Genomic DNA, 26,402 nt, shown 5'->3' with positions numbered 1-26,402 from the left:
CCAGCATTTTCCTGTTCTGTTCTACGCGTTTTTGATCCTTTACATGTGCTGCCTAGCAAAAGGCGACTAAATTTGGGACTTTGCTTCTTTGCCAACACACCGAGGAGATAGGCGACTAAATTTGCATCCTATACTAATGAGCACTATAAATCAATTTCGCCACACATTTGACGTCACACGTGGTAGGCTTTCCAGTCATCACTCATATTTTAGCGTTCTGCCGAACAGCATGGATACATTTTTGTAGATCCGGCCTTCGCCTTCCACTTGCCGAAGCGTATATTGCGTCCCATTGTGCTGTATAGTTTAATATTTGTCTACTTTGTCCCGCATTACTGTTCGTATCCTATTATGTAATCGTGTTCGTTTTGTATGTCTTGATAAAGGGGCAGATCGCCTCGAAAATTTGACAATTTTGTTTTGTCCACACGGTTGGAATTACTTTCTTGTCCCATATGAAAGTATATTATGATATCACCCCTACCCCCTCTCTATAATATTACCGTGAACTAGATGTTTCTTTACAGCTCTACAACAAAAGCTTGATAATCTACCACGATGCCAGAGTAAAGGATGCTCTTGATTTCCTTGATGACAGTATTCGAGCCATCAATGAACACAGCATCAAAGATAACACGGATCGCAAGATGGAGTTAATATTTGAAGGTAAACACACAAACATGTTTTGTCTTCACCTTCATAAAGAGGAACAAACAAATAAGTTATAATATCAATACTGTATGACATTTTGAGATTTCTCAGTTGGTATAATTTGAGAATTATACTATACTTTTGTTATAATTTGCGTCAATGAACTTCTAAGTAGTCTACTGGTGTCTAGAATTGGAGAATTTCAGTTATATGATGATAATGTAAATGTTTAATCTAATGAAAAAGCTCATTACATTAAAGCTGACAATGCAAGTTAAAAATGTACATTTGAGATTAAAAAAAAATAATGAAATTTCTTTTTTCAAAATTTGTTTCTGAGACAGCCCATTGCGTTTCTAAGGACGGGCAGACGCCATTTTGTTTGAACTCAGCTTTGATACGAGACGCCTGCCGACCCCTATATCAACGCGTGAATCGACACACGTGCGCTCAGTCATGTACATTACATATACACCTAGCAGTTGTCCACTGTGTATCACCTACTGATACATAAACAAAACACCTTACCTGTAAATATGTGTAGGGCTGGTTTTAGCAAGCAAACATGTCAAATCTAAGCTGTATTTAGAGGTTTCACAAATTTAACTTTCCACACAAATGAATAACAAGAGGCCCAGAGGGCCTGTATCGCTCACCTGGTTTGTAATGCCAAGTAATGTTCTGAATACAGGTTCATTGTTTCTTTTCTGAAGGAATTTTAATATTAACCTCTAAATCCCCTATTGGGCCCCACCCCTCCCGCCCCCAGGGGGTCAGAGCCAAAATTTATACAAGTTCTGTTCCCCTTCCCCCAAGGATGTTTATGGCCAAATTTGGTCACAATCCAAGCAAAACTCTAGGACAAGAAGTGATTTAAAGGATTTACCTCTAATTCCCCTATTGGGCCCAACCCGTCCTGCCCTGGGGGGAGAGCCAAAATTTACACAAGTTCTGTTCCCCTTCCCCCAAGGATGTTTGTGGCCAAATTTGGTTACATTCCATTCAGAACTCTATGACTAGTAGCGATTTAAAGGATTTACCTCTATTACCCCTATTGGGCCCCGCCCCTCCTGCCCCCGGGGGACCAGAGCCAAAATTTATACAAGTTCTGTTCCCCTTCCCCCAAGGATGTTTGTGGCCAAATTTGGTTACATTCCAATCAGAACTCTATGACTAGTAGCGATTTAAAGGATTTACCTCTATTCCCCTATTGGGCCCCGACCCTCCTGCCCCCGGGGGACCAGAGCCAAAATTTATACAAGTTCTGTTCCCCTTCCCCCAAGGATGTTTGTGGCCAAATTTGGTTACATTCCATTCAGAACTCTATGACAAGTAGCGATTTAAAGGATTTACCTCTATTACCCTATTGGGCCCCGACCCTCCTGCCCCCGGGGGACCAGAGCCAAAATTTATACAAGTTCTGTTCCCCTTCCCCAAAGGATGTTTGTGGCCAAATTTGGTTACATTCCATTCAGAGCTCTATGACAAGTAGCGATTTATAGGATTTACCTCTATTACCCCTATTGGGCCCCGCCCCTCCTGCCCTTGGGGGACCAGAGCCAAAATTTATACAAGTTCTGTTTCCCCTCCCCCAAGGATGTTTGTGGTCAAATTTTGTTACAATCCATGCAGAACTCTAGGACAAGTAGCGATTTATAGGATTTACCTCTATTTCCCCATTGGGCCCCGCCCCTCCTGCCCCGAGGGGGGGGGGCAGAGCCAAAATTTATACAAGTTCTGTTCCCCCTCCCCCAAGGATGTTTGCGGCCAAATTTGGTTACAATCCATGCAGAACTCTATGACTAGTAGCGATTTAAAGGAAATGTTGACGGACGGACGGACGGACGGACGACGGACGCCGCGCCATGACATAAGCTCACCGGCCCTTCGGGCCAGGTGAGCTAAAAATCCTGATAATAATCCGTCCACATATCTCCGTGTATGCTATCGTACCCGATGTACTCGACTGGCCACTTGCACGTGACCACCTGCCCCGAACAACTGACGCTTTCATATATAAACTACCAAAGGCACACACGTGTACATGTGCGTGTAATATCTAATATGTTGAAGTGTTTTATTTGCTCGTATTTGACATATTTTGGGATCTAGCTGAAATTATTACTTCAATGAAACCTTGTCAGGTGAGTGCAGTATTTATATTTAGTTTGACATTGTTATCTCCTATTAGAATTTCCGTGTCTATTTACGTTATAATCAAAATGGATCTCGCACGTGGAAAGAAAGTATTAATTCATGCATTACTTTTAATTTAACTGTACATATCTTTATATGGTTCTTAGAAACTTTATTTGAGAAAACATTGAAAGTACCAACCATTTTATTATCATTACGTCTTTGGTATATAGTGCAGTAGATCTAGAGCCAGTCAAGTGTTAGTAATGTTACACCTGGAACAGCAAGCGTTCGACTGATTGCACATGTGTGTGTTTCACACGCTTTATATAGGGGGTCGGTACCCTGTGTTGTATCCAAGCAGAGTTAAAACAAAATGACGACTGCCCGTCCTTAGAAACGCAAGGGGTTGTCTCAGAACCGAATTTTGAAAAAAAAACTTTATTATTTTTTTTTTGTAATTCTCAAATGTATATTTTTTAACTTGCATTGTCAGCTTTAAGTACATTGAATTGTTGCCAGAAAATGTTGGTGTAAAATTTGGGTTCTGTCACTACAGGTAGCCGGCCTCTTCTCGAAAACTGTTTATACAATCCGGAACATGTCAACCCTAAACTCGAGAAGCTGAAGGAAATGTTGGTGGAGGCATACAGACAAAAAGAGGACTCACGAGGAATCATTTTTGTGAAAACACGTGACCTTGTTAAGGCAATTGAATCATGGATGAAAGATGATATCGCTCTGAGGAAACTGAACCCAGTCAAGTTTGTCGGAGCACAGGCATCCATTCAGAGAGGAGGTATGTTATGTGTTATGCTTAAGATCCGTTATGTTCATAACTGTTCATAATGCCTCAATCACCCGCACAGATCATCTTGAAAATAGATCGCTCATGAGTTTGTCTGATGAAGATGACAGACAGTGAACACATCGTCGTACTTGTCATCGAAATATCAAATATAAAATTTTCAACAATAATATTACAAAGACCAGACTTTGTCACCTGTTAAGCGAGATCGGTCATGTCTTTTAATAATGTTGTTAATTAGTGCCTCTTTCACATACAAATACATAAAACCTCTTTCACATACAAATACATAAAACCATAAAAAGTAAACGTAAAAATAATATACTGTATACAACGTGTTTTTGCGGCGAATTAATGTATAAACATAATGACTTTCACGTCGTTTCAACTTCGCAATTTAAATTATCCTGGAGACTTCTTTTGTTTTAATTTTTGCAAATTCTAATCGTTCGCGAAAACACAATCACACACAAAAATAGGTTGGTTACAGAACATCATTTTATCTTTAGGTATGACGAAGAATGAGCAGGTCGACGTCCTCCAGTACTTCCGGGACGGACAACACAAGGTCATAATTGCGACCTCTGTAGCCGAGGAAGGACTCGACATTCAAAAGTGTAACCTTGTCATCAGATATGATTACGTAACCAACGAGATAGCCATGGTCCAGTCCAGAGGTATGAGTCCAAAGTCCATGATACTATGATGACATACGAACGACGGTACCGTTACGTGGTATTGAACAGGGACGTTCCTTGTTAATTATCTGTTTCCATTCAGTGGTATAATACACTTTCACAATATCCCAGGGAGTGATGTTCAATTCTTAAGTCATACAATGTACCATTATTTGATTTTTTTTGGTGTACATGAAAGGACTAAATTATCTGTCTAACAGTTTTGATATACATTGTCCAGGGATAAGTATAACGACAGTGATAGGAACCCCTTGAATTATCGAGAATGACAGTGGCAATAGTGCTGTTATTTAGTGCCGAAAGGGGAGGTATCTTTAAAGTGAAGAATTTTGATCGAATGCTAATGATTTTATTCAGAGGTATAATGCAAAAGACTAGTAATACATTTCGCGATTTATTTTTTGGAACTCATTCGCGGGGTTTATTTTCGCGAATTATCTTTGTAGCAATTGAACGAGCCATTCATGTGACAAGGTGTGATATGTAAAATTGTGTTGATTGAATAATTTCGCGAATTTCGCAAATTAAGATGAATACGCAAATTCAGCGAAGTAAAACCATAGGCAATATCATTAGCAATTAATTACAGTATATTATTCAACTTTATGATATAAAAGTTACATGATTGAATAAATTAATATTTGGATGCAATGTCATAACTCTTTCATAGGTGGATATGAAGTATAGGGAAATTATATACATGGCTTGTCGAAGGGTTTACAACATTTTGTGATCCATCCCGAGGTTAGAGTAACCCTGTCTTTCCAATTTACATCTAAGAGGGTATTTTACTTTCATACCTCGACATTGCTATTAGATACTACGTCATTTTGATTTTACGGCAATAGGTTTTAAGGAAACTCAAAACTTCGACTTCAAATCGATTCGCCATACATACTTACTGAACAATATTTTAAATATACAGTAAATCCAACTGTTTGCGCACTAAACAGTAATGTCAGCCTGGGTTCTGAAATCAGCGTTGAATTCGATCTTTCGGTTGACGTGACGTCGTGAGATTGCATTGCATGGGTAGCCATGTAATACAGTCTTAGACGACGCAGGTGTATTGTTTGGGATAATAGAATTACCTCTCTTGCGGGTAGATATCTATTGTGACGTCATTATTTTGTTAGCGAGACTCATCTTTTTCTCTGAAATGGATGACGTTACTCTGACATATACAGGACATCATAATCAATACCTAGCTGCAAGGGCAGATAACTCTGCAATATTCAAATACAGAATTGTCATTATTATAATTGTTCCACAGGTCGAGGAAGAGCTGAAGACAGCAAATATGTACTTGTAGCTGCAGAGGGCGGAATGGCTGCACAGAAGGAAGAGATCAATCTGATGAGGGAAGCTATGATGAATAAAGCAATAGAAAGACTTCAAGAGCGTATACAACGTGACAAAGACGGATTTCAGAGGAGGATTCGGAAACTACAGATGGAGGAAAAACTAGCCCGTGATATGGAAGCCTCTAAAGGAACTAGGAGAAGCGTACAGGAGGGTCAGTTTGAGCTTCGCTGTGGAAAGTGCCATGACTTCATTTGCATGTCTTCGGATGTCAAAACAATTATGTCGGCCCACCACGCTGTTCTGTGCGATGACATCACTGATCGGGTGGCTGCAAAAAGACTCAACAAAGCTCAGTACAGTGATCAACAACTACAGTCTGGGATTGGTAAAATTACGTGTCGGAAATGTGGCTCTGATCTCGGTAATGTCAGTACTTACAACGCCATGCAGTTTCCTATCATCAAGATTGCCAGCTTCAGCATAGTCGATGTCTACGGTAATGCTGCCTGCAAGAAGAAGTGGAAAGATGTACCTTTCCATGTGGCCGAACTGTCCAATGACGATTTACAGACTTTGTTGAGAAGGGGTACTCAACGTTTGAATCTCCTTCCTTGTTAATAAGGAACATATGGACGAAGAAAGGAATTGAGATAGGGAAACGGATAGACAGAGCTACCCTTATTGTATGAATCAATTTTGCTTTTCTTTTTCATCGGCTTCAACATTATGAAACAATTTTGCTGGCAACAAGCATTTCATTGGCTTAAAACTTTCCTTAAAAAATTACTTTTATCAGTCCATAAATTACAAAATGCAATCCTCGTTTTTAACGTCGTATGTGATTGGCTGAGATTAACGGCGTTATGATTTCATAGAATCATAGAGTCCCAAAATAGTAATTTAATTGATAAGGATTGATTCGAATAGATTTTTGTGATATATCAACAGAAAATGCAAAATATTCATTGACAAATTAATCATTATAAATACAAGTTTGTATATTGTACACTTATGTATCTACAAACATTCAAACGTTAAACGTTTAGTGGGTCTTTAAAGAATGTGAAATACAAGGTGGCATCTGGGCAAGTAGATAAGTATACTATTTATACAATATCAGTTATCAATGTCTTTTCTCAAAGGCAATAGGAGTGAAAGAGAGAGGGGGGATAGATAGATTGTTTCACTTGTTGTTTGTTGTTTTCGTTAATTTATTTGCCATGCATATGTCTTATAGAACATTAACTTGTGTTTTCCTGAAAACAAAGCATGAATGGCTTCATAGGCTTGTTATATTATATATCATACTTATTGGTTCATTAGTACATATGTACAAAGTATTCATATTTTTACCAATATGTCTTTCATGTCCATATTAAATGTCGATAATGGATTCAACAATATTTTTCAGATAATAACAATATATTCACTGATATCATTGGAAAAAATTATATACAGTATTAGTAGACGTGGATATTTTCGCTAGTGCTTATTTTCTTGATTTGTAAGAGTAAGCATCTTGCATAGGTCTTATTTTCGTGATATGTATATATATATTATATATATATATATATCTTCGGGCTTTTGACAATATAATTTATATATTCAAAAAAACATTACGCGCAATGAAAATTTTCGCAATGGAACGACATTCGCTTTAGTAACGAAAATTCCCCCCTCGCGTAAACTTCTACGTTTACATTATATAAATCCTTTAAACATATTACTGTAAACAACACATCTCACTATTCGTTATTTTCAATATATTCTTGCATTCATATACACGTATACGTTTTTGCAATTATTGGCGAAGTATTTGCAAATTGTTCTCGAAAATTAATTCAAAACGAAAGTGGTTAACAGTTTAAGTGGCTTTTTGTAGAAGACTGTACAAAAAGGAAACATGAGGTAAAAGTAGAACTGAATTAAATGTAAGAGATCTTCGGTACAAATCTCTCGTACAGTTAAATACCACCGGATTTGCTAGTGAGTATTAGCTCTTAATATTGCCGCTGATCAGTTACAACATATGAACTGTTAGCAATGGTTATACTACATCAATAATCTTCCATTATACCGGTGTTTAAAGTTTAAAGCTTTGTGTTTAAAGAGTTTCTTTTTAATTCTGTACATAAATATCGTTAATATATTCTTTCTATGATGTATAAATTTGTGCAAATATTTGGGTCTCAACTTACCAACGGTTTCAGTTTACCTAAATAAAAGGTAGAAATAATTTTACCGGATAAGTTTGATTTGATCATGTTACGTACATTTTTGTTTTGAGTCTATGAAATGAATATTTGGCTTAATGAAATGTCGTATAGCGTGTTATGCCGAGGCTAAAATTAACATTAACATTTAAACCATAGCTATCGAAAGATAATAGTATATTATATGATTCAACCATTATGTATTATTTTGCACGTTTGATCATGGGATTATACCAATGTCTTGCAAAAGGTACCAGTTACACCAATAAAATCAAAAATAACATAATAAAATAATATATCTGGCGTATTGCAAGTGTGTGTTTTATTAATTTGGTGATTATATTCAATATTTCTGATGACAGCTTCACCGTGTTGTATCATGAACGGTACAAATACTGACACCATGACAAATTTCTGCTGTGTAAAAACGCTGGTAGTACCTTGCGAGCTATGTGACATTTTATGATAATTAAGGTCTTTCTTGTGGAACATTAGACAAAACAGGATACACCATCCAGTACAACCGTTTGTGTCGGTGAATCCGATAATCATCCCAAAGATAACAAATTGAATACGTAATGCCCAACGTTAATGACATTCATAGATGGACAGTCATAATTATTATCAACAAATGAAAACATGGATATTTTAGCGGTAATCCTACTTTTGCACTTGATGTTTGCGCTAAAATATGACCACGTGAATTGCATTTATGAAATTATATTTTACTGTATCAACTATAATTACAAATGTAAGTTCTTTCATTGTCAGATTTGTTTGACTTTCGTTTTAATTCCTAGAAAATATCCTCTCATACTTAAGTAGTATATACGTATAGTTCAATATGCGACAACAGGAATATTTTTGTGCTTACAATGGGTCAGTCTCGACATGCCCAAGCGACGTGGGTAAAGTACGATTTACCGTCGGTTAGTCCCACCTTCCGGTGATTATGACGTCATCATTTGACGTGATTTTTCCAGGTCATTTTGATATCTCAAAACAACGCCCTGTATTGGCGCCAGAAGATAGTCTTTTTCTGTTGTTTCAAACAGGAACATTTATATACAACCTGACAATATATGCAATAAGACAAGAGGGTCTGTGTAGATGTGATCATTTTGATCATTAACATCTTCCTGAACAACAGCACAACCAAACAGAGATTAATTTTAAGGGAACATATATGATATATTAACACAATGTATATTTGTTAAATTTTATAAGTGGAGATGATTTCGTGATTTTCTCATTGAAAATCATTAAATGAGACTAATTTCGCGTATTGCCAGTGTTAGAAAGTCATACAATCTTATTAAATTATCTTTCTTGTCATCTGTACCATTGTATTCGTGGTTATTTATACAGTTTGCGGAAATCATCTAGATCGCGAATGTAGCGCTACTAACGAAAGCAACTATACAATATATATTATCAATCACTATTGGCCAGATCTGTATAATGAGAAACCACTGAAATGTCACTTAACATTCAAAGTTGAAATGTCCTTCAATATTCAACGCTGAAATGTCCTTTAATATTCAACGCTGAAATGTTCCTGAATATTCAACAATACTCAACGCTGAAATGTACTTCAATGTTCAACATATTATTATTGATAAATCTAATGCTGCAACTTATTAAAACTTGAAATGCAACTTCATCATATGATGCAGTTTCCAAAAATTGGTATCCCATACTAAGTTTACCAAATCCTACATGTACCAGTTTTCCACAGCTAGCCTAGCTAACTATTATAATAAATTCTATATTTAATACCGTCGCTACCCCAATCTATGAATTATATCCCATGTTATGAGCTGTTTTGTACTAAGATCATTGTGGTTGAGGAGGGTCGCCAATTCCACCCGCCATGTTGTAGACTGCTAGGCCAACTTCCTGGGCTAGTTTGTCTGCATTTGTCTGAAACAGAGTTTTTAAACGTAATTACTGTGAACGTTTTTATTTTAGCGGTAGTATTTTAGAGATGTCTTTGAAGCACAAATTCAGGTAAAGGGCTAAATTTTGTAAAAGAGTATTTCTGATATTGAACCATCAAATTGTGCTAATTTATATCTGCGCTAATAAAAATAATTCATATTTTTCCGCGATTGTGCTAAAATTTGACTGTACTTAAATAAGTTTTTTTACAATATATTTTTGTTCAAATTGTTTTACTAGCACCTGTATAACATTACATCATTCAAAGTACATCTAAATTTCCCCTTTGTCATTTTACTGCAAAATAAAAATATTATTGATATTGCGAGCATAAATGCCACATGATAACTATTGTGTACAGTAGATTAAGACTCAATATTAAGAGTATCAATTTGTCCATAAAACAAAACTTCTCAGAAAGTCTGTACATTCAAATACAACTACAGTTTAAGTTGATAAATTAATACTTTCCAGAGCTTACTTCATCCCTTAACACAGTCTGAACTCAAAGTTGTGATCAGGTTAAAAGGTTAATTACATTATTCATTCAGATTCCTCTGAATAACTGTCTTGGCACAAATAAAAACAGTACTATGTACAATTATTATGAAGATGTTTAATGGGCACAAAACACTTGTGTTGTAGATACAGTGACCCCTCAATAATCCAGACACCGATACTCTGGACAACTCGAAATCAAGACGGAAATGGCGGGGAATAGATTTGATTATTAGCTAGTGAGTAAACAAAATTCGACATTTTGGAAAAGTTGCAATCCAAAGGGACTGAGGACACAAATGTTCATATTGTCAATAGTCCACTATACCTTATCATTGTTTAAAAGTAAAATATGTTTGTAACAAACACGCTTAAAACGTATTCATGGTTAAAACGCCGTAAAGTCCATTCCATGTCAAAGGTCCTTGCAACATGTCTGTAATAAGCGTTCAGTGTTTATAACGAAGTGATTTTGTAAATGTCTCGTGGTTCATTTTAACTGTGCATTATAAAGTAAACTGCAATTACCTGGGTATCGGCTTCAGCGTACACTCTCACAACATCCTCTGTTCCTGAAGGCCTACAAAAGGTCAAAAGAGCTTTAAAATCTTTAATAATTCCCCGCCATTATGTATGCATGCTGAAAATATTTTATTTCCTCACCTTATTTTAAGTATGACGAAAATATTTTCGTTTCCCCACCATAATGTATGCATGACGAAAATAAAGGCAAAAGATTGTTAAACTATTAATGTTTCATTCACCCCTGAAACTTTATAATCAATTGGTCTAGTCTTTGATTTAGAAGAGCCTAAATATGTCATCAGGGGTGAATAAGTGAAAGTGTCTGCACAAATACGAGTCCTGCTACTGATTCACAGGGATTTTCACTACACCATGAGAATAAATCACCAAACAGCTAAGATACTAGATACGACCATTCATCCCTAAAATACCATTATGGATTATTCCGGCTTTTGAAATGGAAGAGTTTAAATGTGTTTTCAGGGGTGAATGGGTTTAATGCCTTTCATATGTGGACAATTTCATTAATTTCCTGCATGTGAAAACAACTGCATTGTTATGATAATAATTAAGTACAAACGTATGAATGTCTGAGTGTCTTTACCTTACAAATGATCGGCCATTTTTGTATTTGGCCACCAGGTCGTCAACTGCCTGTTGTAGACCATCAGGTGTTAAAGCTGTCCTCTCCGCATTAGCTGTAGTTATCACGGTACGATCTTTGACCTGATAAATAAACACTTTTTATTTACACCGAATGATTCAACAAAACAAACAAATAAAATATTTGAATTATTATGAATTTTCACTGTTTCACTTTCTCTCCATTTCTCTCTTAACATTTAAAAATAAATTGTTTTCCTTGACCTTCAAGCGCATTTTGTACTGACCTTGACCTTAAGCTGCCTGTTTGGTAAATCAATATATGCACTGTCCCAGTTGTTAATTTCCCAGCCATATGTAGCTAGTATAAGTTCCACAAGAAGCATATCTGATATAGCATCTCCAACAGTCTGAAATAAAAAGTATGACTTATATCACCCAAAGTCTGAAATAAAAAGTTAGTCTGAATTCATAAAAGTATTGCATTACTGACAGTCTAAAATAAAAAGTATGATGCGATCCAGTGTGAAATAAAATGTTCGACATCACTGACAGTCCGGAAAATCAGTATCATGTTACCCAATCAGAAATACAAATTATATATCACCAACAGTCTAAAGTAAAATCTGAAATCAAAAGTATGACGTCACCACATTATCTAATATGATATCAGAAGATATTATTAATCATTTTTAATTAGTGGATACAATGCGTTCTATCATTTAATGTTTAAACAAAATATATGACATATCCATCTTAAATAAAAGGTTTGATATGTGTACACATTGTAGGAAATAACATACAATGCAATTCAATAAATGTAAATCTATTTTGTTTTTAATCTTAGCATTGTGTTGATATGAGAGGTTCATGTCGCTCTTAGACGTCAATTTCTGAGGATAAATTGTTTATATATGTTTGACCATGAACCTGTCATATTTCTATCATCAAACCTATAGTATTCAGGAAAGATAACCAGCCATGGTCTGAAATAGCAAGTATGAAATCCAATAATCAATTTGATTATCATTAATGATTATGCGTGAAATTAATTTTACCTGGTTAATTAGGTCCATTACTGTACATAGCTGGGCAGCAGCATCACGTTGTGTATCTGGTAAACTAGGAAACAAAAAAACATTTCTTTATTATTTAGCTATTATCAAATTCATTTTCTTCTTATGTATTACACTCTAACCTGTCTATAAAGACCACCCAAGGCACAGAGGGAAAGTGGTCTTTAAATTTAAGTTGGAATTGATACGCAGGTTGAATTTCATTGAGGTTGGTCATTTGGGACTCTGAGAAAGTGGTCTTATTAAGCAGGTGGTCTTTATACACAGGTTTAATTGTATTGAAATTAGTCACATGGACCCTAGAATAAAGGTCTTATTAAGTGGTCTTTATACAGAGGTGGTCAATAAAGCAGGTTATTATATATTACTAAGTACAGAGTTATGTGCATCAAAGGTGAGCATTCAAACTGCTGCTATCATATTCCGTCGTTGGATACTAAAGAGTTACTTCCCTTGTGGGTAGGTATCCATTGTGACGTCATTATTTGTTTAGCAAAATTCGCATCATTTTCTCTGAAAAATATTACTTTACGCTCGCAAACACATGACGTCACAGGCAATACCTACCTGCAAGGGCAGATAACTCCGTAATATGCCAATACAGAATATGTTACAACAACAAACTAATTATATAATCTGATTATAAAATCACTAACACAATTTCAAAGGAAAAGATCGGAATACCTATAGGAATGATTATAAAAGACTAAATTCAACTTATTCACCCTTGAAGACAAATTTGGACTCAACTAATTCAAATGCTGGAACAGTTCATTAGAATTTGTAGGGGTGAAAGAGTAAAACTTTATTATGATCATAAAGACATCATGTTAAGTACCTGCCATCAGCTGCAGCGCTCTGAATCTGACTTGAAGCATTATCACTGAATAAAACCTGAAACAGATCAGTATCAAATGGAATATGAGCAGCAAATTGGTTTATTAGAAAAAGAGACGCAAAAGGCCTGTATCACTTACATTAAAGAAACAAGAGGCTAAAATAGCCTTTAACATCTTGGTCTGAATTCCAAATAATGTATGAATGAGTGGTATATATAGTAAACAATGACAAAAAGGACTTTTCACATACGATGAAATTTGACGGACAATGTATACATATACAAGATGCCATTATACACAAGTTAAGGTACTTTGTTTCATTTCAGAATATCTTAAGGTAAGATTGTCAATACAAAAGGAATTGGGCAACAGGCAATGCCTATATTAGCCCGTAAATCTTATTAAACAGAAGATCTTTATTCAGAGATGGTTTTATGGTAAAAAACAAATTCTACTACTTACAGTTCCATGTCCATTGGCTTCAAAGTAGACTCCAAGGTCAAACTCAAGGGCGCGGTGATGAAGATGTTTTACTCCTGTCGCTGCACAGGCCACTGGTACCTTCTGTGTGTCATATTTTGCATTTGCATATTACAGAGTTATCTGCCCTTGTGGGTAGGTATTGATTATGACGTCATATGTTTGCGAACATAACGTCATTCTTTTCCGAGAAACGACGTTAATTGCGGTCGCAAAATAATGACGTAACAATCGATACCTACTCGCAAGGGAGCTAACTCCATAATATGGCAAAGACGGAATAGGAACAAAATGGTTAGAAACAAACATATTAAGGTACAATGTAGAAATATTAGAATGATAAAACAACTTTCTTTTTTCCCTGGCTATTAAATTTCGCGATTTCCACTTTAAGGCAAGTTTGCTGATTAGATAATTGAATGCTAATTCCTATCAATATTATAGATGATGTGGATATTAAATCGCGGCAATGAACTTTCACAAATTTACTTGGATTGCAAAATTCGCGACAGAAAATCACACGTAAATGAAAAGTTGGCTTACAGTATACCTATCGAGAGCACTGAACAGAGCCTATATCAAAAGCAATAGAGAAAGAAGAAATGGAGAGAGCATTAACATCAAAACTCAAGAGGCCCATGAGCTCTATATCATTAACATTAGAAAGCAATGTAAAAGGCCCACAGGGTCTGTATCAACAATTTTAGAATACAATATGAGATTGAGACCACGGAAGCCCGCATTACTACAGGTAGAAGTCAAGAGGTTAAATGTTATCCATCACTATTATATTAGATAAACAAAAGGTCAAGAGCACTGAATCATCAAACCTATTTCCTAATATGTAAAATGTGCAATGATTTTGATACAATATACAAACCAATGTATCTGTGATGTATGCAGTTGAACTTCCATTAGCATAGGCAGTTTGTACAAGACCCAAGTTTAATGACAGACCGGACTTGTGTACAAGCTCCTGTAGATATCCTGCAACCTAGAAAATAGAACAAGTCAATACAAATTACTCAAATTCACTTGCTTCCTATCAAAACATAATACCTGCTACATCTATTGCATCTAATAATGTACAGTAGCATTATCCACTTCGGACGTTACCCTCCGATACATGATAATGGCTATTAGTTGACTAGCTAGTATGTATGGGGCATAATTTAAGCCATTTCATCTTTTAGCCCAGAAAAGACAAAAATTCACATATGTATAAAATTTTTGGGCCAAAAGACGAAATTTCAGATTGGTTAATTTTCGTCTTTTGTGGATGAATAGACCAAGAGACGAAATTTCAGATTTGTTAACATTTGTCTTTTCGGGGCAAAAAGACAAAAGACGAGATTTTTTAAGGTGAAAAAACAAAACTTTAAGTCGCACACTAATTTGCGTCCATTGATACTCTTTTCTTGTTTTATTTTTCGTCTTTTAGCCTCAAAACACTAGAGAGTTACAAAAATGGGCGAAAACGCGAAAAAGACAAAATAGCACAAATCAGCAACCATAAGTGTGTACAAAGTTCATTGAGAAAAGTAGTATCTATCGATAATAGTTCAACATAAATCAATTTGTGTCCTTTTCTAACACATTTAACTAGTATTAAGACTGATATTTATATAGCTGACTCATTATTATATAGATGAAAATTTGATGATTAAAAAACTACTTAATTTCTAATTTGAATAAGCAAAAATGAATATAATATCCAAGTTTTAACAAAACCCACTTCGAGTTGTTAGCATGTCTCTATAAATTTATTTCAATTTTATTATAATATAATACACTACTTACTTATTGATTATGATTATCTAGTTAACTTAGACAGGTGCAAGATAGTTTGAAATAAATATCAACAAAACTCACCAATGTGGCAATTTTGTCTCCGTCCATTAAGTGAAATTTACCATCTGAAACCAAATCGTAACATTAAAAACCTCACAAAGTGTGTCAACAAAAATGAACATTACTATTTTGTAAACTTCATTTTATTGTGAATTTGGGTTTTTTTTCTTTATTTCAATTATAGGATAAATTTATTGGATTACAGAGAGGTTCATGAAAGTAATTAATAGAATAACATTTGTTGTAGCTGAACAGAATTGATATATACAAGACTTGTCTTGTATATCTTCAACCGCCATTATCCCCTCAAATTTCATAATGGATTGTTCAGTTCTGATTTAGGAGAGGCTAAATGTGTCTTTAGGAGTGAATGTGTTTTGAGGTTGTCACAGGAGTGAATGTGTTTTGAGGTTGTCACAAGGGCTTGTTTAACTGAGATGTTCATGAATATGAGGCTTCCATGGGCATTCATTTTTGAGATGAGTGCACATGCACTTGCAATTTTGGCATAATTAAGACTGTACCAGAAAATGTTCAACATTGAACAAATAACCAAGTAAGATCACAAGCAATATGTAAAACAACAAGCATAAATTCCAAGTCTTTTACACAACTTACATAGAGTGAAGTGCACAAATATATCAGGTCCTGAGAGCAAGATATTATTGTAATGTGGTCAGCAAGAGGTTTACCAAGTACTGACCAGCCAAAATTTTGAACTAGAATTGAGATATCTATGGATGTCTATTTCCATATTTATTATGAATGCGTGGATTAAATTATTCAAGAAACAAGTAGAACTAAAACTTAAGCTAACACGAGCATTTAGTTGTGTATTGCTGACTTTTTGCTGTTCAAAAAGTTGAAAAGTAAGACAAAAGGTACCAACGATGTTGAGAGATATGCGATTAGTGAAGGTGGTAGAAGAGGTGGTGGGAAGGAGACGCAGAGAAAGGAAGTAGTGTTAACGGGCCGAGACATTTCGTACCTGCGCACTATAGATGTAAACAAACATGCAGACGAACACGTTGTGTTAGTGTTATTTCGGACTGAAGAAGGCCCTATAGTGGCTGAATATATATTCCATAGACATGATTTTGATTTTACATTGAATTTATTTTGGCCTTTTATTTTGGATTATTAATATACTAGCTTTATACCGTTTTTACCTAATTATATTTATTATGATAAACTGATAAAATATCAGTTGCAAATTAGAAGAATATATTTATTGCATCATTTTCTTTCCTTGTAAAAGACAGTCATAAATTGTTATTGTTTGCTAACAAGCATGGGATAACCCTGTTGTATGGCAGAAATTTGAAACTGTATCCCTTTAATTATAAACGTACACATAACTCTCTTCAGCTCATGAAATAACATAAGAGTATGAAGAGGGACATGTAATATGTAAATTTTTAGTTTCAGATCCAAAGGTTCTCTGTATGTTTGCCTCATTTACTAAGAACACAATTAGCTCGCTCAGAAGTGATAAAATTGTGAAAAACATAGTTGTCCATGCATTTTGATTTCTGAATGTTGAAAGGTATTTGTGAGAGTTATCTACCTTTATCAGCATAGCAATACACTATTCTATCGGCGTCTCCATCAAAGGAGGCACATCTGGCGTTAGATTGGAGAGTCATGCCATCGGCGGGTTTCTGTTGAACCTTCACGAAGTCCGCACCACACTAGAAATATACCAAAGATTATGTTAATAAAGGTCAAGGTAACGTTACACATGATATACACCAAAGATAAAGTTTATAAAAGTCAAGGTCACACTGAAAATATACCATAGACTATATTTATAAAGCTAAAGGTCAAGGTCCACTGGAAATTCACCATACATGCATCTAGTATGTTATAATAAACTATAGATCAAGGTTACATTGGAAAAACACCATATATTAGGTTTATAAAGGTCAAGGTTATACTTGAAACATACCATAGATTTGGTTTATAAAGGTCAAGGTTATACTTGAAACATACCATAGTTTATAAAGCTAATATAGGTCAATAGGTCAATGTCACACTGTTAATACATAATACATATAGAGTATGTTTATAATTGCCATGGTTACATTGGAAATACATCATCAATTATGTCAATAACAGCTACACTGGATATACACCATAGATTATATTTACAAAGCTAAAGGTCAAGGTCACACTGGAAATATACCATACATAATAATCATAAAGCTAGAGGTCATGCAAGGTCACTCTAACTGACTGTTCATAATAATGGAATGTTCATAATAATGGAAAGATACCATTAAATAGTTTGATAAAAATTCTGACATTCTGTGTTACAATAAATATTACTTATAAGGTCAAGGTCACACTAAAAATACACAATACAATACTCTAACATGTTTACAATACTGCAGGTCAAGGTCATACTGGGAATTTACAATACTGAAGGTCAAGGTCATACTCAAAATAAATTTTACATAATCTAACATGTACTATAGAACTATAGGTCAAGGCCATACTAGAAATACACCATACATACTCTAACATGTTTACAATACTACAGGTCAAGGTCATACTGGGAATTTACAATACTGAAGGTCACGGTCATACTCGAAATTAATTTTACAAGAAATACACCATACATACTCTAACATAATTACAACATTACAGGCCAGGATCATGCTATAAATACATGTACACCATGTTTACAATACAGACGGTCAAAGGTCACACTGAAAATACATCATACTTCATCAGTTCAATACACATTAATACCTGAAGTATGTCTATACCTACCATATGATTCAATTTTCCAGAGGTCCCATCGTTACATATTCCAACACTCAGGTAATCTCCCAGATAATTTTTGAGTTTGTAAGCTTTCTGGGCGCCCACACCGTTGGCTGCATCCAGTGTCAGTGTGGGTTTGTACGTACTGTCTGCTTTCTTCACTAGCTACAAAAGTGTAATGTTTACGTTTTCACAGTTGCAACCCCACTATGTCATTTAATCTTACCAAATGCAGTTGGCATTCAATAGTGCATGAACCGCCATCTGCTTATTTTGATGTCATTATCATTGTGAAGTCACAATGCCAGTGTCCATCAGCTATGTGCATGTGCGATAAATGTGCAGTTATATATTTCTTTGTTTGTTATTCTACTATCAAATAGGGCAGTTTAGACTAAGTGGCTAAGACAATTTACGACAAGCCCTCCAACTCTGGTTTGCATAGTGAGTTTGAATCCCATGTGGGGCAATTGCCAGGTACTGATCACTGGTCATTGGTTTTTCTCCTGGTACTCTGGCTTTCCTCCATCAGCAAACTTGACACATCCTTAGATAACCCTGACTGTTAATAGAATGTTAAATAACAAAACTAAAACCAGCATATAAAGGGAAAAGACCTGTATGGGCAATGCCTGCTATCTAATTCTATTGTAAATAAAATTATTTGAAATTGAATCATTTATATATTTAGTTTAAACAATATTTATTCAAATCTATACATACAAATACACCAATACATACAGACAGCTAGGATGGGGAAACAAGCTAAAAGCTTATATTAATTCTTCTCCTGAAAGAGGATGCTTGAGTACCTGTTTTTGAAGTTTACAAAATGCAGCGGTCAGTTTCTGGAAATACCCTTCTTCAGTAGCCACGCCATACTGACCGTTACTGTTGACACATCGAACCATGTAGTGTAACTGTGGGGTGGTCAACAGACCTACGGAAAAACGGAAAAGTGGTCAATAACGCCTCTGGTCATTAAGACCCATTTCTATATGGGGAGAAGGATTTTGAATAATCTGTGTAATAACTTCATGTAGTCTTTTCAAGTTTGTCCTCTGAATCAGGGCCTTGTAGTCCTAGAATCAGTATATTTTTTTTTTTTTATTATATTCGCCCAAGGGTGTTCATGTCCAAAGGAGAAGTTACCTTAAGACTCGAATATGGCCGCAAAATTAATTCTCCAGTAAAGAACAACATATTTTGCCATATAACAGTTGAATACATTTGCTAACACATTACATCCAGAAAATATCCCGCATGTGCCAATTATGTTCATTATGACGTCATCAACATACAGTTTCCCACCATTTTTCACAAAAATCTTTGAAAAATCATACTTTTTGAGTGGTTTTCTCTAAAAATGAATGTGGTCGCCTTCGTGGAGCAGAAAGAGATTTTCACATGTTGTGTATCGTGTATTTACGAATATCCATGCAAAATATAAAGTTGCTCCAAGGTGGCGGCTAAATCCATTTCAAGCCTTTTTCTAACCTAAAGATGATGAATTTCTAGCAAAATTTGGCGAGAAGAGGAAAATCATCAATTTGATGACATCATAGGTGGAGCACATCGTGTACATGGTTATAAAAAGTTATGTTTTAATAAATGGCAAGTATGAGAGTATCTATATTGATGTGAAATTGATGTGGATCAGAGTTAATGTTTTTCGGCCTGAAAAATTAAGGCCAAATACTGGTCCTATAATATCTACTCCTTTAGGCTAAATTATATAGTTAGGATAATATTGTATATTTCTCACAGTAAAAGAATTTGAAAATTTATGTTTGTCTTCTGCGGATTCCCCAAACAAGAGAAATGGCAGTAAATCAAATAACAATACAATGTACTTCATTCTAGAATGTTTCAAGTAAAATATGGACAAACTTCTTTGATTAATACAGGATGATAACATAGACATTTTGTTATATTAATTTGTACCCCCTTTGGTGCCCCTCAGTGACCTTATGACCCTTACCGTAGTCTTTACATGTGCCTCCCACTGTCTGTACTCCACACTGCAAAGCTTCTGACAGTCTCTGGCTACTCGATCTGGTAAATTAAAGTAAAAATTAATTTGGCTATACACCTACAACAATATAATCATATAGCAAAGAAATAATACCTATAACAAGAAAATAAAAACAATAAATTAAAACATATTTTATAACAAAAAATAAAATCAATGAAATTAAAATGTATAATTAAAACATAAAACAAAGAAATAAAAAAAATGAAATTAAAACACTATGATAACAAATAGAAATAAAAACAATGAAATTAAAAATTTAATAATTTAAGAAATGAAAAAATATGATAATAATTTCGGAAAAAAAAACATATCACAAAGAAATAAAAACAATAAAATTAATCATATTTTTTGAGTCTGCTTACAATGGGTAATTTGAATTTGGTAGACTCGTTTGGCAAATAATATGATCTTCTTTCAGTTCATATGTTACAAATCTTATCTATTAACAAGAATGGTCATATATCCCAATACTTAAAATCACAAAGTTTTAAAATCTCTATTTTATCTTAAATAATAATCCTTTATTCAAGCAAATGAAAATAGTAAATTCTGATACAAGATCATAATTTTTATGAAAATAATTGTATTTTTATGTACAGGTAAACCTACAAATGTATTAGTTGTACCTACATGTACATATACATGTATATGTAGACTCTGCTATCCAGTAACTAAGCTTTTTGATCTTATATTCATATATGTGCATGTAATTTTGTCACACCTAATACAAGTATGTATCGTATATAAACACATTGTAGTAGAAAATTAACTTTTCACAAACAATTTAGCTGAGAGAGAAAAGAATAAGAGACAAAATGTGTACAAAAAGTACATTTAATGATTGTCGAATGAGCAACCTACTTTTTGACTTTTTGAAAAAAATTGAGTTATCTCCCCTTTGCCAAAACTTATATCAGTAGTGTCTCAAATTGGAAGTTGGTAAAGTTAATACTCTCATGCACAGGCCTTTGACTCTATTGAGATACAGAGACTTCTATATGTGTAATACTGGGCCCACATAGAGGTGCCCATTTATCTATAGAGTCAAAAGCCTGTGCATGGTCTGGATGACTGGTTTCCTTGGCATCAGAAAAATGTAACAAGATATACATGTAGGATGTCGTCAAAGGTATGTTAATCGGTGAATGCATGGGTATATGTTCAGGTAAAGACTCTCCAGAGTGGGTTGTAGATCCAAACTTCACAAACTGATAAACACAAAAATACTACCACCCTTTAAAAACAAACACACTCACCTGCGGCAAAGAAGAGGCCTTCATTTAATCAGCATGTAAATGCCAATGTTAAGATAAAAAACAAGATGTCTTGAAGATTACCTGGTATCCATGGCAACAAAAACTGTGGCAGTGACATCTGTGGCAACATTTTCCTTGGACACAATCGTTTTGATAGCAGAGGGCAGTTCTTCATCTCTATGAGATAAAACAAGAAAGCGAACCTTATTATAATACTTTTCATACAAAAAAATGAATTGTTCAATTAACAGCACGTTTTCGTACTTTTATATTCTTCCTTTTTTTGTAAAAAAAATACCTTCAAATATCACAATCACTTTGTTCTTAAGTGTTTAACGTAAGTAAGTATGATATTCTTGTATAAGGCATTCTGTGGTCAAAAGTATTATTTAGTCGATGAGTTAAAGTCTGGTATAAGGTAGAGTTATATAGGCGAAAAAACCAGTAGCTTTAACTAATTAATTTATAAAGTCCATTGATATATGGTGCAAGTTCTATGTATGATACTGTCATATGCTATTTATTTATTTTTTTTTTTTTTTTGCAAATTGTGCAGCCTGATGCAGATCGAGACAAATCCTGAAACTTAGTAATTAAACATTAATATTGGTGTTTTTTATCATGATTCATTATTTCCCCCATTACCTATTATTTCACAGATTCAACAATGAATGTCACAAGAAATTAATAAACTAGAAATATGTCTATTAGGCATTAAGTGCTCGCTAACAACTTCCTAAAATCTTAATTTCCAGTACAATATGCATCTATAAGGCCCTTGCTCCGAGACATTTTGCCACATACAAAAATGTAACAAATAATTAATTAATAACCCACAGGTATATACCCTATACTTAACACTACCGCTCATCACCCTTGGGACTATTGCAAGATGGTTTATATCCTAGATAAATTACAACAAGAGGCCCAAGAGGCCTTGACGGTCACCTGAGTGCTGATACAGAAAGAGCATTGCAAAGTTGGTTCAAATCTGTAAAAAGTAATTTACGAATTAGAATAAACTTTTAATTGAACCTTTGTATTTGAATTTATATTTTTTGTTTTTCATTTTGATAGTTAGTGTATTATATTACCGAACCTTTCTTAACACCTACTAATTCCGCAAAAATTAATTGCCCATGAAAATCATTTCATTTATAGTATTAAAGGTGTTTACTTACACTACATTGGCCAGGAACGTAGCATGGGCTTCCCAGGATGCCTCTAGCATTTCACCCGCGGGGTCAATCAGTTTGATGCCATTGTCCTCTTCAGGGTTATGAGAGGCGGTGATCATGGCACCAATCGTGGCTGTAATTATAAACAAGTGGCCCATTGGACATGCACAGTATATGTAAAGTCAAACCTGTCTATAAAGACCACCTAAGGGACAATGAACAAGTGGTCTTTATACACAGGTCAAATTGTATAATAAATGGTCATTTGGGACCCTATAGAAATGTGGTCCATTATAAGCAGGTGTTTTTTATACAGAGGTGGTAACTAAGACAGGTTTTCATGCTCTTTAAAACAAATGTTCTGTCAAGTGCTCGAACCAAATTTAAGTCTGCATAATGACTACCTGATGAACATATACTCCATCAGCTAATTAAAAGACATACTGATTTATCGTTTAAATTTCCTATTATGATTTTGCTAAATCTAAACTTCCATCATATTTATTTCTCACTGATTATTTCTTTTAAACAGTTTTATTTTATTTTGTTACACAAATATTATTTTATAAGTATTGAAACATGAAATGACTCAGCAATAACTAAATATCACTTCGGTGGACTGACTGTGGTAAGTACCTATGTAGCGCTATATACGTGTACTACAAATTTACAATTTACAACCAACAGGCGCTGTTCAAACATACACCGTGTAGTCTGTCAATATAAACAGTACAACCGGCCAAATTCACATTGCTTCCTCTAAAATTCAAATCAGCAAATATTGACTTAATAGCTACATCTTGTCTTCAGAGTGTCTGATTTATATACATTATTAACTTTAAAGTCTGAGCTTTACCTTTCTTGGTTTGTGATCGTAGCGCAGCAAGGATCCCCATCCTGTATAGGACATGGTCTAAATATTCAGCTCTGAAACAAAATACATACAGTGTGATACTCAACATAGTCAAACCTGTCTATAAAAACCACCCAGAGTGCCAAGAAAACATGGTCTTTATAACTAAGAGGTCATTATACAACGGTTAAGCTGATACTTTTTTATTGTGTTTTACAGTCAAACCTGTCAATAAAGACCATATAAGGGACACAAAAAAATAGGGTCGTTATATGCAAGTGGCCTTTATGCACAGGTCAAATTGTGTCATAAATGACCATTTGGGACCCTAAGAAAGTGGTCTAAATAAGTAGGTTTTTTTCTTTTTTCCTTTATTCACAAGGAACCATTGAATTTTTATCATATAAAAGTATAGTCTTAAAGCCAGGTTGTTCATATATATAGAACTTAACCTCTGAAATTTCATAATGGACTTGTCTATAGTCTTTGATTTAGAAGATTCTAAATGTGTCTTGAGGGGTAATGAGTTAATGTACTTCAGATTTTATCATCTTTTCATGACCCTCAAAGGTCACTATTAATGGGTTATAGTTGTCTCAAGCAAGGATTTATAAGTGACCTAGAAGCATGTGAAGGGACTAATTAAAATTATTCTGCATGGTGCAACTAAATGGTAGTGTTGGGTCTATTCTCCATTTTAATCGATGATCGATCATTTATGATTTTTCTAAACACTATATATATCTCTAATGAAAGTTAATACATGTAATCGATTATAATCAATTATTAAAATGGGAGATAACTTGCGGTTATTTTACACTGTTCTGAATCTTTATTATGTAATATATATATGGAAAACCACATTTTGAAATGCCCTAGACATGTTAAGATACACAATAATTCAAATTTGAATTTAAAGAAAATAAAACTCAAATTAATACTGTTGGGTCATCTTTCTAAAATCATATTTTTTAGCATTATATGTTTTCATAATAATTTATCTTCATTCTTCAGGATTGCCCCTAAGAAGTGCAATCCTTGTATTCTTGTTTCTACATATTTGTTTATTTTCTTAAAGGCCCACTACCTGTCCGAAACAAAATTTCAATCTTAGTTTCTTAAAAACAACAATAACAGAAAATGTGTATTGATGGCCTACGATGAGGTTAAAGCACCAGATAAATGAAGATTCCCATCGTAATCTATGACAACAATTAAGACTCATTTCGCTGTTTTTTCGTCCTGTCGTAGTGATAGTCAACTAATATTAAATTTAGGATGACGGAGTGAAACATATACATGTAAGACGACCCTCGTTATGAAAATAACAATAATTAATTTGTTTTAATTAATTTCAGAAGGTGATGGTAAGTATTGTATTAACAATTAGCTAAAAACTTTTCAACTCTGCAAAATTATTAATCTCATTTTACATTCCATTTTAATATTCAAAAGTCATTCAGCACAAAAATATATATGATATCCCAATTAAGCTATCCAAAAAATGCATAGCATATCATATTTAACAATTAAAAGGAAAGTTAGGATGCATTTATTGGTGATATAAATGCAATCTAGGTGGTAGATAAATAGAATTATTTACAGTTTTAAGTGGGTACTACTCTGAATAGCACCCACTTACAACAGTAACTAAATTCACATGTACACTGTAGATCTAGTTACAGAACTGACAGGCACACGTAAATAGGCACTTCAACTGTATTAATTCATATCGTCGTCATGCTTTAGACAGTTCGCCTATCATAAGTTCATAACTAAAGCACAGGAATCGAATGTAACGTTATCGAACAGTGTATACACGTAGTCATGAGTTAAAGTGAAAGTAGGAGCAACCCGGATGTTCAATCAGTATACGTGTGTGGTTGTCCAACGTGTCAGAAACTAATCACTACACGCAGTCGTTTTATTCCGACACAGACTGGTTAAAGTGTTACAAACCTCGTTCTAAATCCTGCTGTACCATACTGAATCTTCCTGTTTTCGCTACGCGGATATTTCTCTGCCGTCTTCAGCACGGCTTCTAGCATTACCTCCATCGCTAGCGCTATACATACAACTTAATCGTATTAACTCGGTAAGTTCCGTTCAACTCCGGAATATTACGGAACCGGTCGTGAAGAAACGGGCGGCAAATTTTTAAATGGTCTGCGCTAAGCAAATAACAATAATTTACTGATATCAACATCAACGCATATTTATTATTATAAACGGATGCAGCCCCGAAAACCACAGGGGCCAGGGCAATGAAAATAGATCTTGTCATACATACCTAACAGTCATGTGATTTTTTTTCTCTCATAGATTTGTGAATTTTGAAAGAAAAATCGAAACCATATGTCTGAAGTGGAATTGATAAAAAAAATGTAAAAAAAAAACATGGTGGTGTATTGGAAAAGGAAGAGAGTCATCATTATGAAATTGATAATAGAGTTGCTACGTATACCGTTGAGCATAAAAACAGAGAACTAATGGAAGAGAACAATTGAAAACGCACTCGATGAAGTATAATCGCGTGCAATGAACATGAAAACACCGAGCAGGGTTCGAAAAATTTCATCGATCAGGAACTGGGGATAGACTTCAAAACGTGAACAGGTTAAAGAGGAGAAACGACGGAAACCTCCGGGAATCATCGCCAGGTAATTTGCCAAGTATTCCGATCGCGA

At 34.6% G+C, this 26,402-nt stretch overlaps 2 protein-coding genes across 3 annotated transcripts in view; one reads left to right on the top strand and one right to left on the bottom strand.

Annotated features, from left to right (window-relative positions):
* Positions 1-9,420, top strand: part of LOC138335493 (ATP-dependent RNA helicase DHX58-like) — a 35,146-nt gene extending 25,726 nt beyond the window's left edge. The window contains exons 12-15 of the mRNA XM_069284606.1: positions 528-666; positions 3,347-3,586; positions 4,105-4,272; positions 5,567-9,420. Coding sequence (XP_069140707.1) covers positions 528-666; positions 3,347-3,586; positions 4,105-4,272; positions 5,567-6,216 — 1,197 coding nt within the window. The 3' untranslated portion in view covers positions 6,217-9,420. The remainder of the gene's footprint in view (positions 1-527; positions 667-3,346; positions 3,587-4,104; positions 4,273-5,566) is intronic.
* On the bottom strand, positions 8,108-25,811 carry LOC138335496 (phosphoacetylglucosamine mutase-like). 2 transcript variants are annotated; one of them, XM_069284608.1, is made up of 17 exons: positions 25,675-25,811; positions 23,719-23,789; positions 22,866-22,995; positions 21,766-21,861; positions 20,375-20,448; positions 19,206-19,333; positions 18,400-18,558; positions 17,192-17,315; positions 15,646-15,689; positions 14,654-14,767; positions 13,756-13,857; positions 13,293-13,348; positions 12,437-12,500; positions 11,666-11,788; positions 11,380-11,501; positions 10,779-10,830; positions 8,108-9,734 (listed from the first exon to the last, which is right to left on the bottom strand). In XM_069284608.1, the coding sequence occupies exons 1-17, from the start codon at positions 25,770-25,772 to the stop codon at positions 9,648-9,650; spliced, it is 1,644 nt and encodes a 547-aa protein (XP_069140709.1). In that variant the 5' UTR covers positions 25,773-25,811; the 3' UTR covers positions 8,108-9,647. The 2 variants fall into 2 exon arrangements, with proteins under 2 accessions (XP_069140709.1, XP_069140710.1); XM_069284609.1 differs by lacking the exon at positions 25,675-25,811 and adding an exon at positions 25,358-25,486.
* Positions 25,812-26,402: the final 591 nt, after the last annotated feature.

This window comes from Argopecten irradians, chromosome 11 (assembly GCF_041381155.1).
Source record: "Argopecten irradians isolate NY chromosome 11, Ai_NY, whole genome shotgun sequence".
Taxonomy (NCBI): Eukaryota; Metazoa; Mollusca; class Bivalvia; order Pectinida; family Pectinidae; genus Argopecten; species Argopecten irradians.
The sequence above is the reverse complement of the archived record's forward strand: the minus strand, read 5'-3'. Positions and strand labels throughout refer to the sequence as shown.

Bases quoted from the DNA above. Each gene is read 5' to 3' on its own strand.
- LOC138335496 (XM_069284608.1), bottom strand. From the start codon at position 25,772: ATGGAGGTAATGCTAGAAGCCGTGCTGAAGACGGCAGAGAAATATCCG. The intron at 20,449-21,765 runs GTAATCTTCAAG...TTAATTTACCAG, and splicing joins TTTGTTGCCATGGATACCAG to ATCGAGTAGCCAGAGACTGT. The intron at 19,334-20,374 runs GTAAGGGTCATA...GTTTTTCCGTAG, and splicing joins AGGCACATGTAAAGACTACG to GTCTGTTGACCACCCCACAG.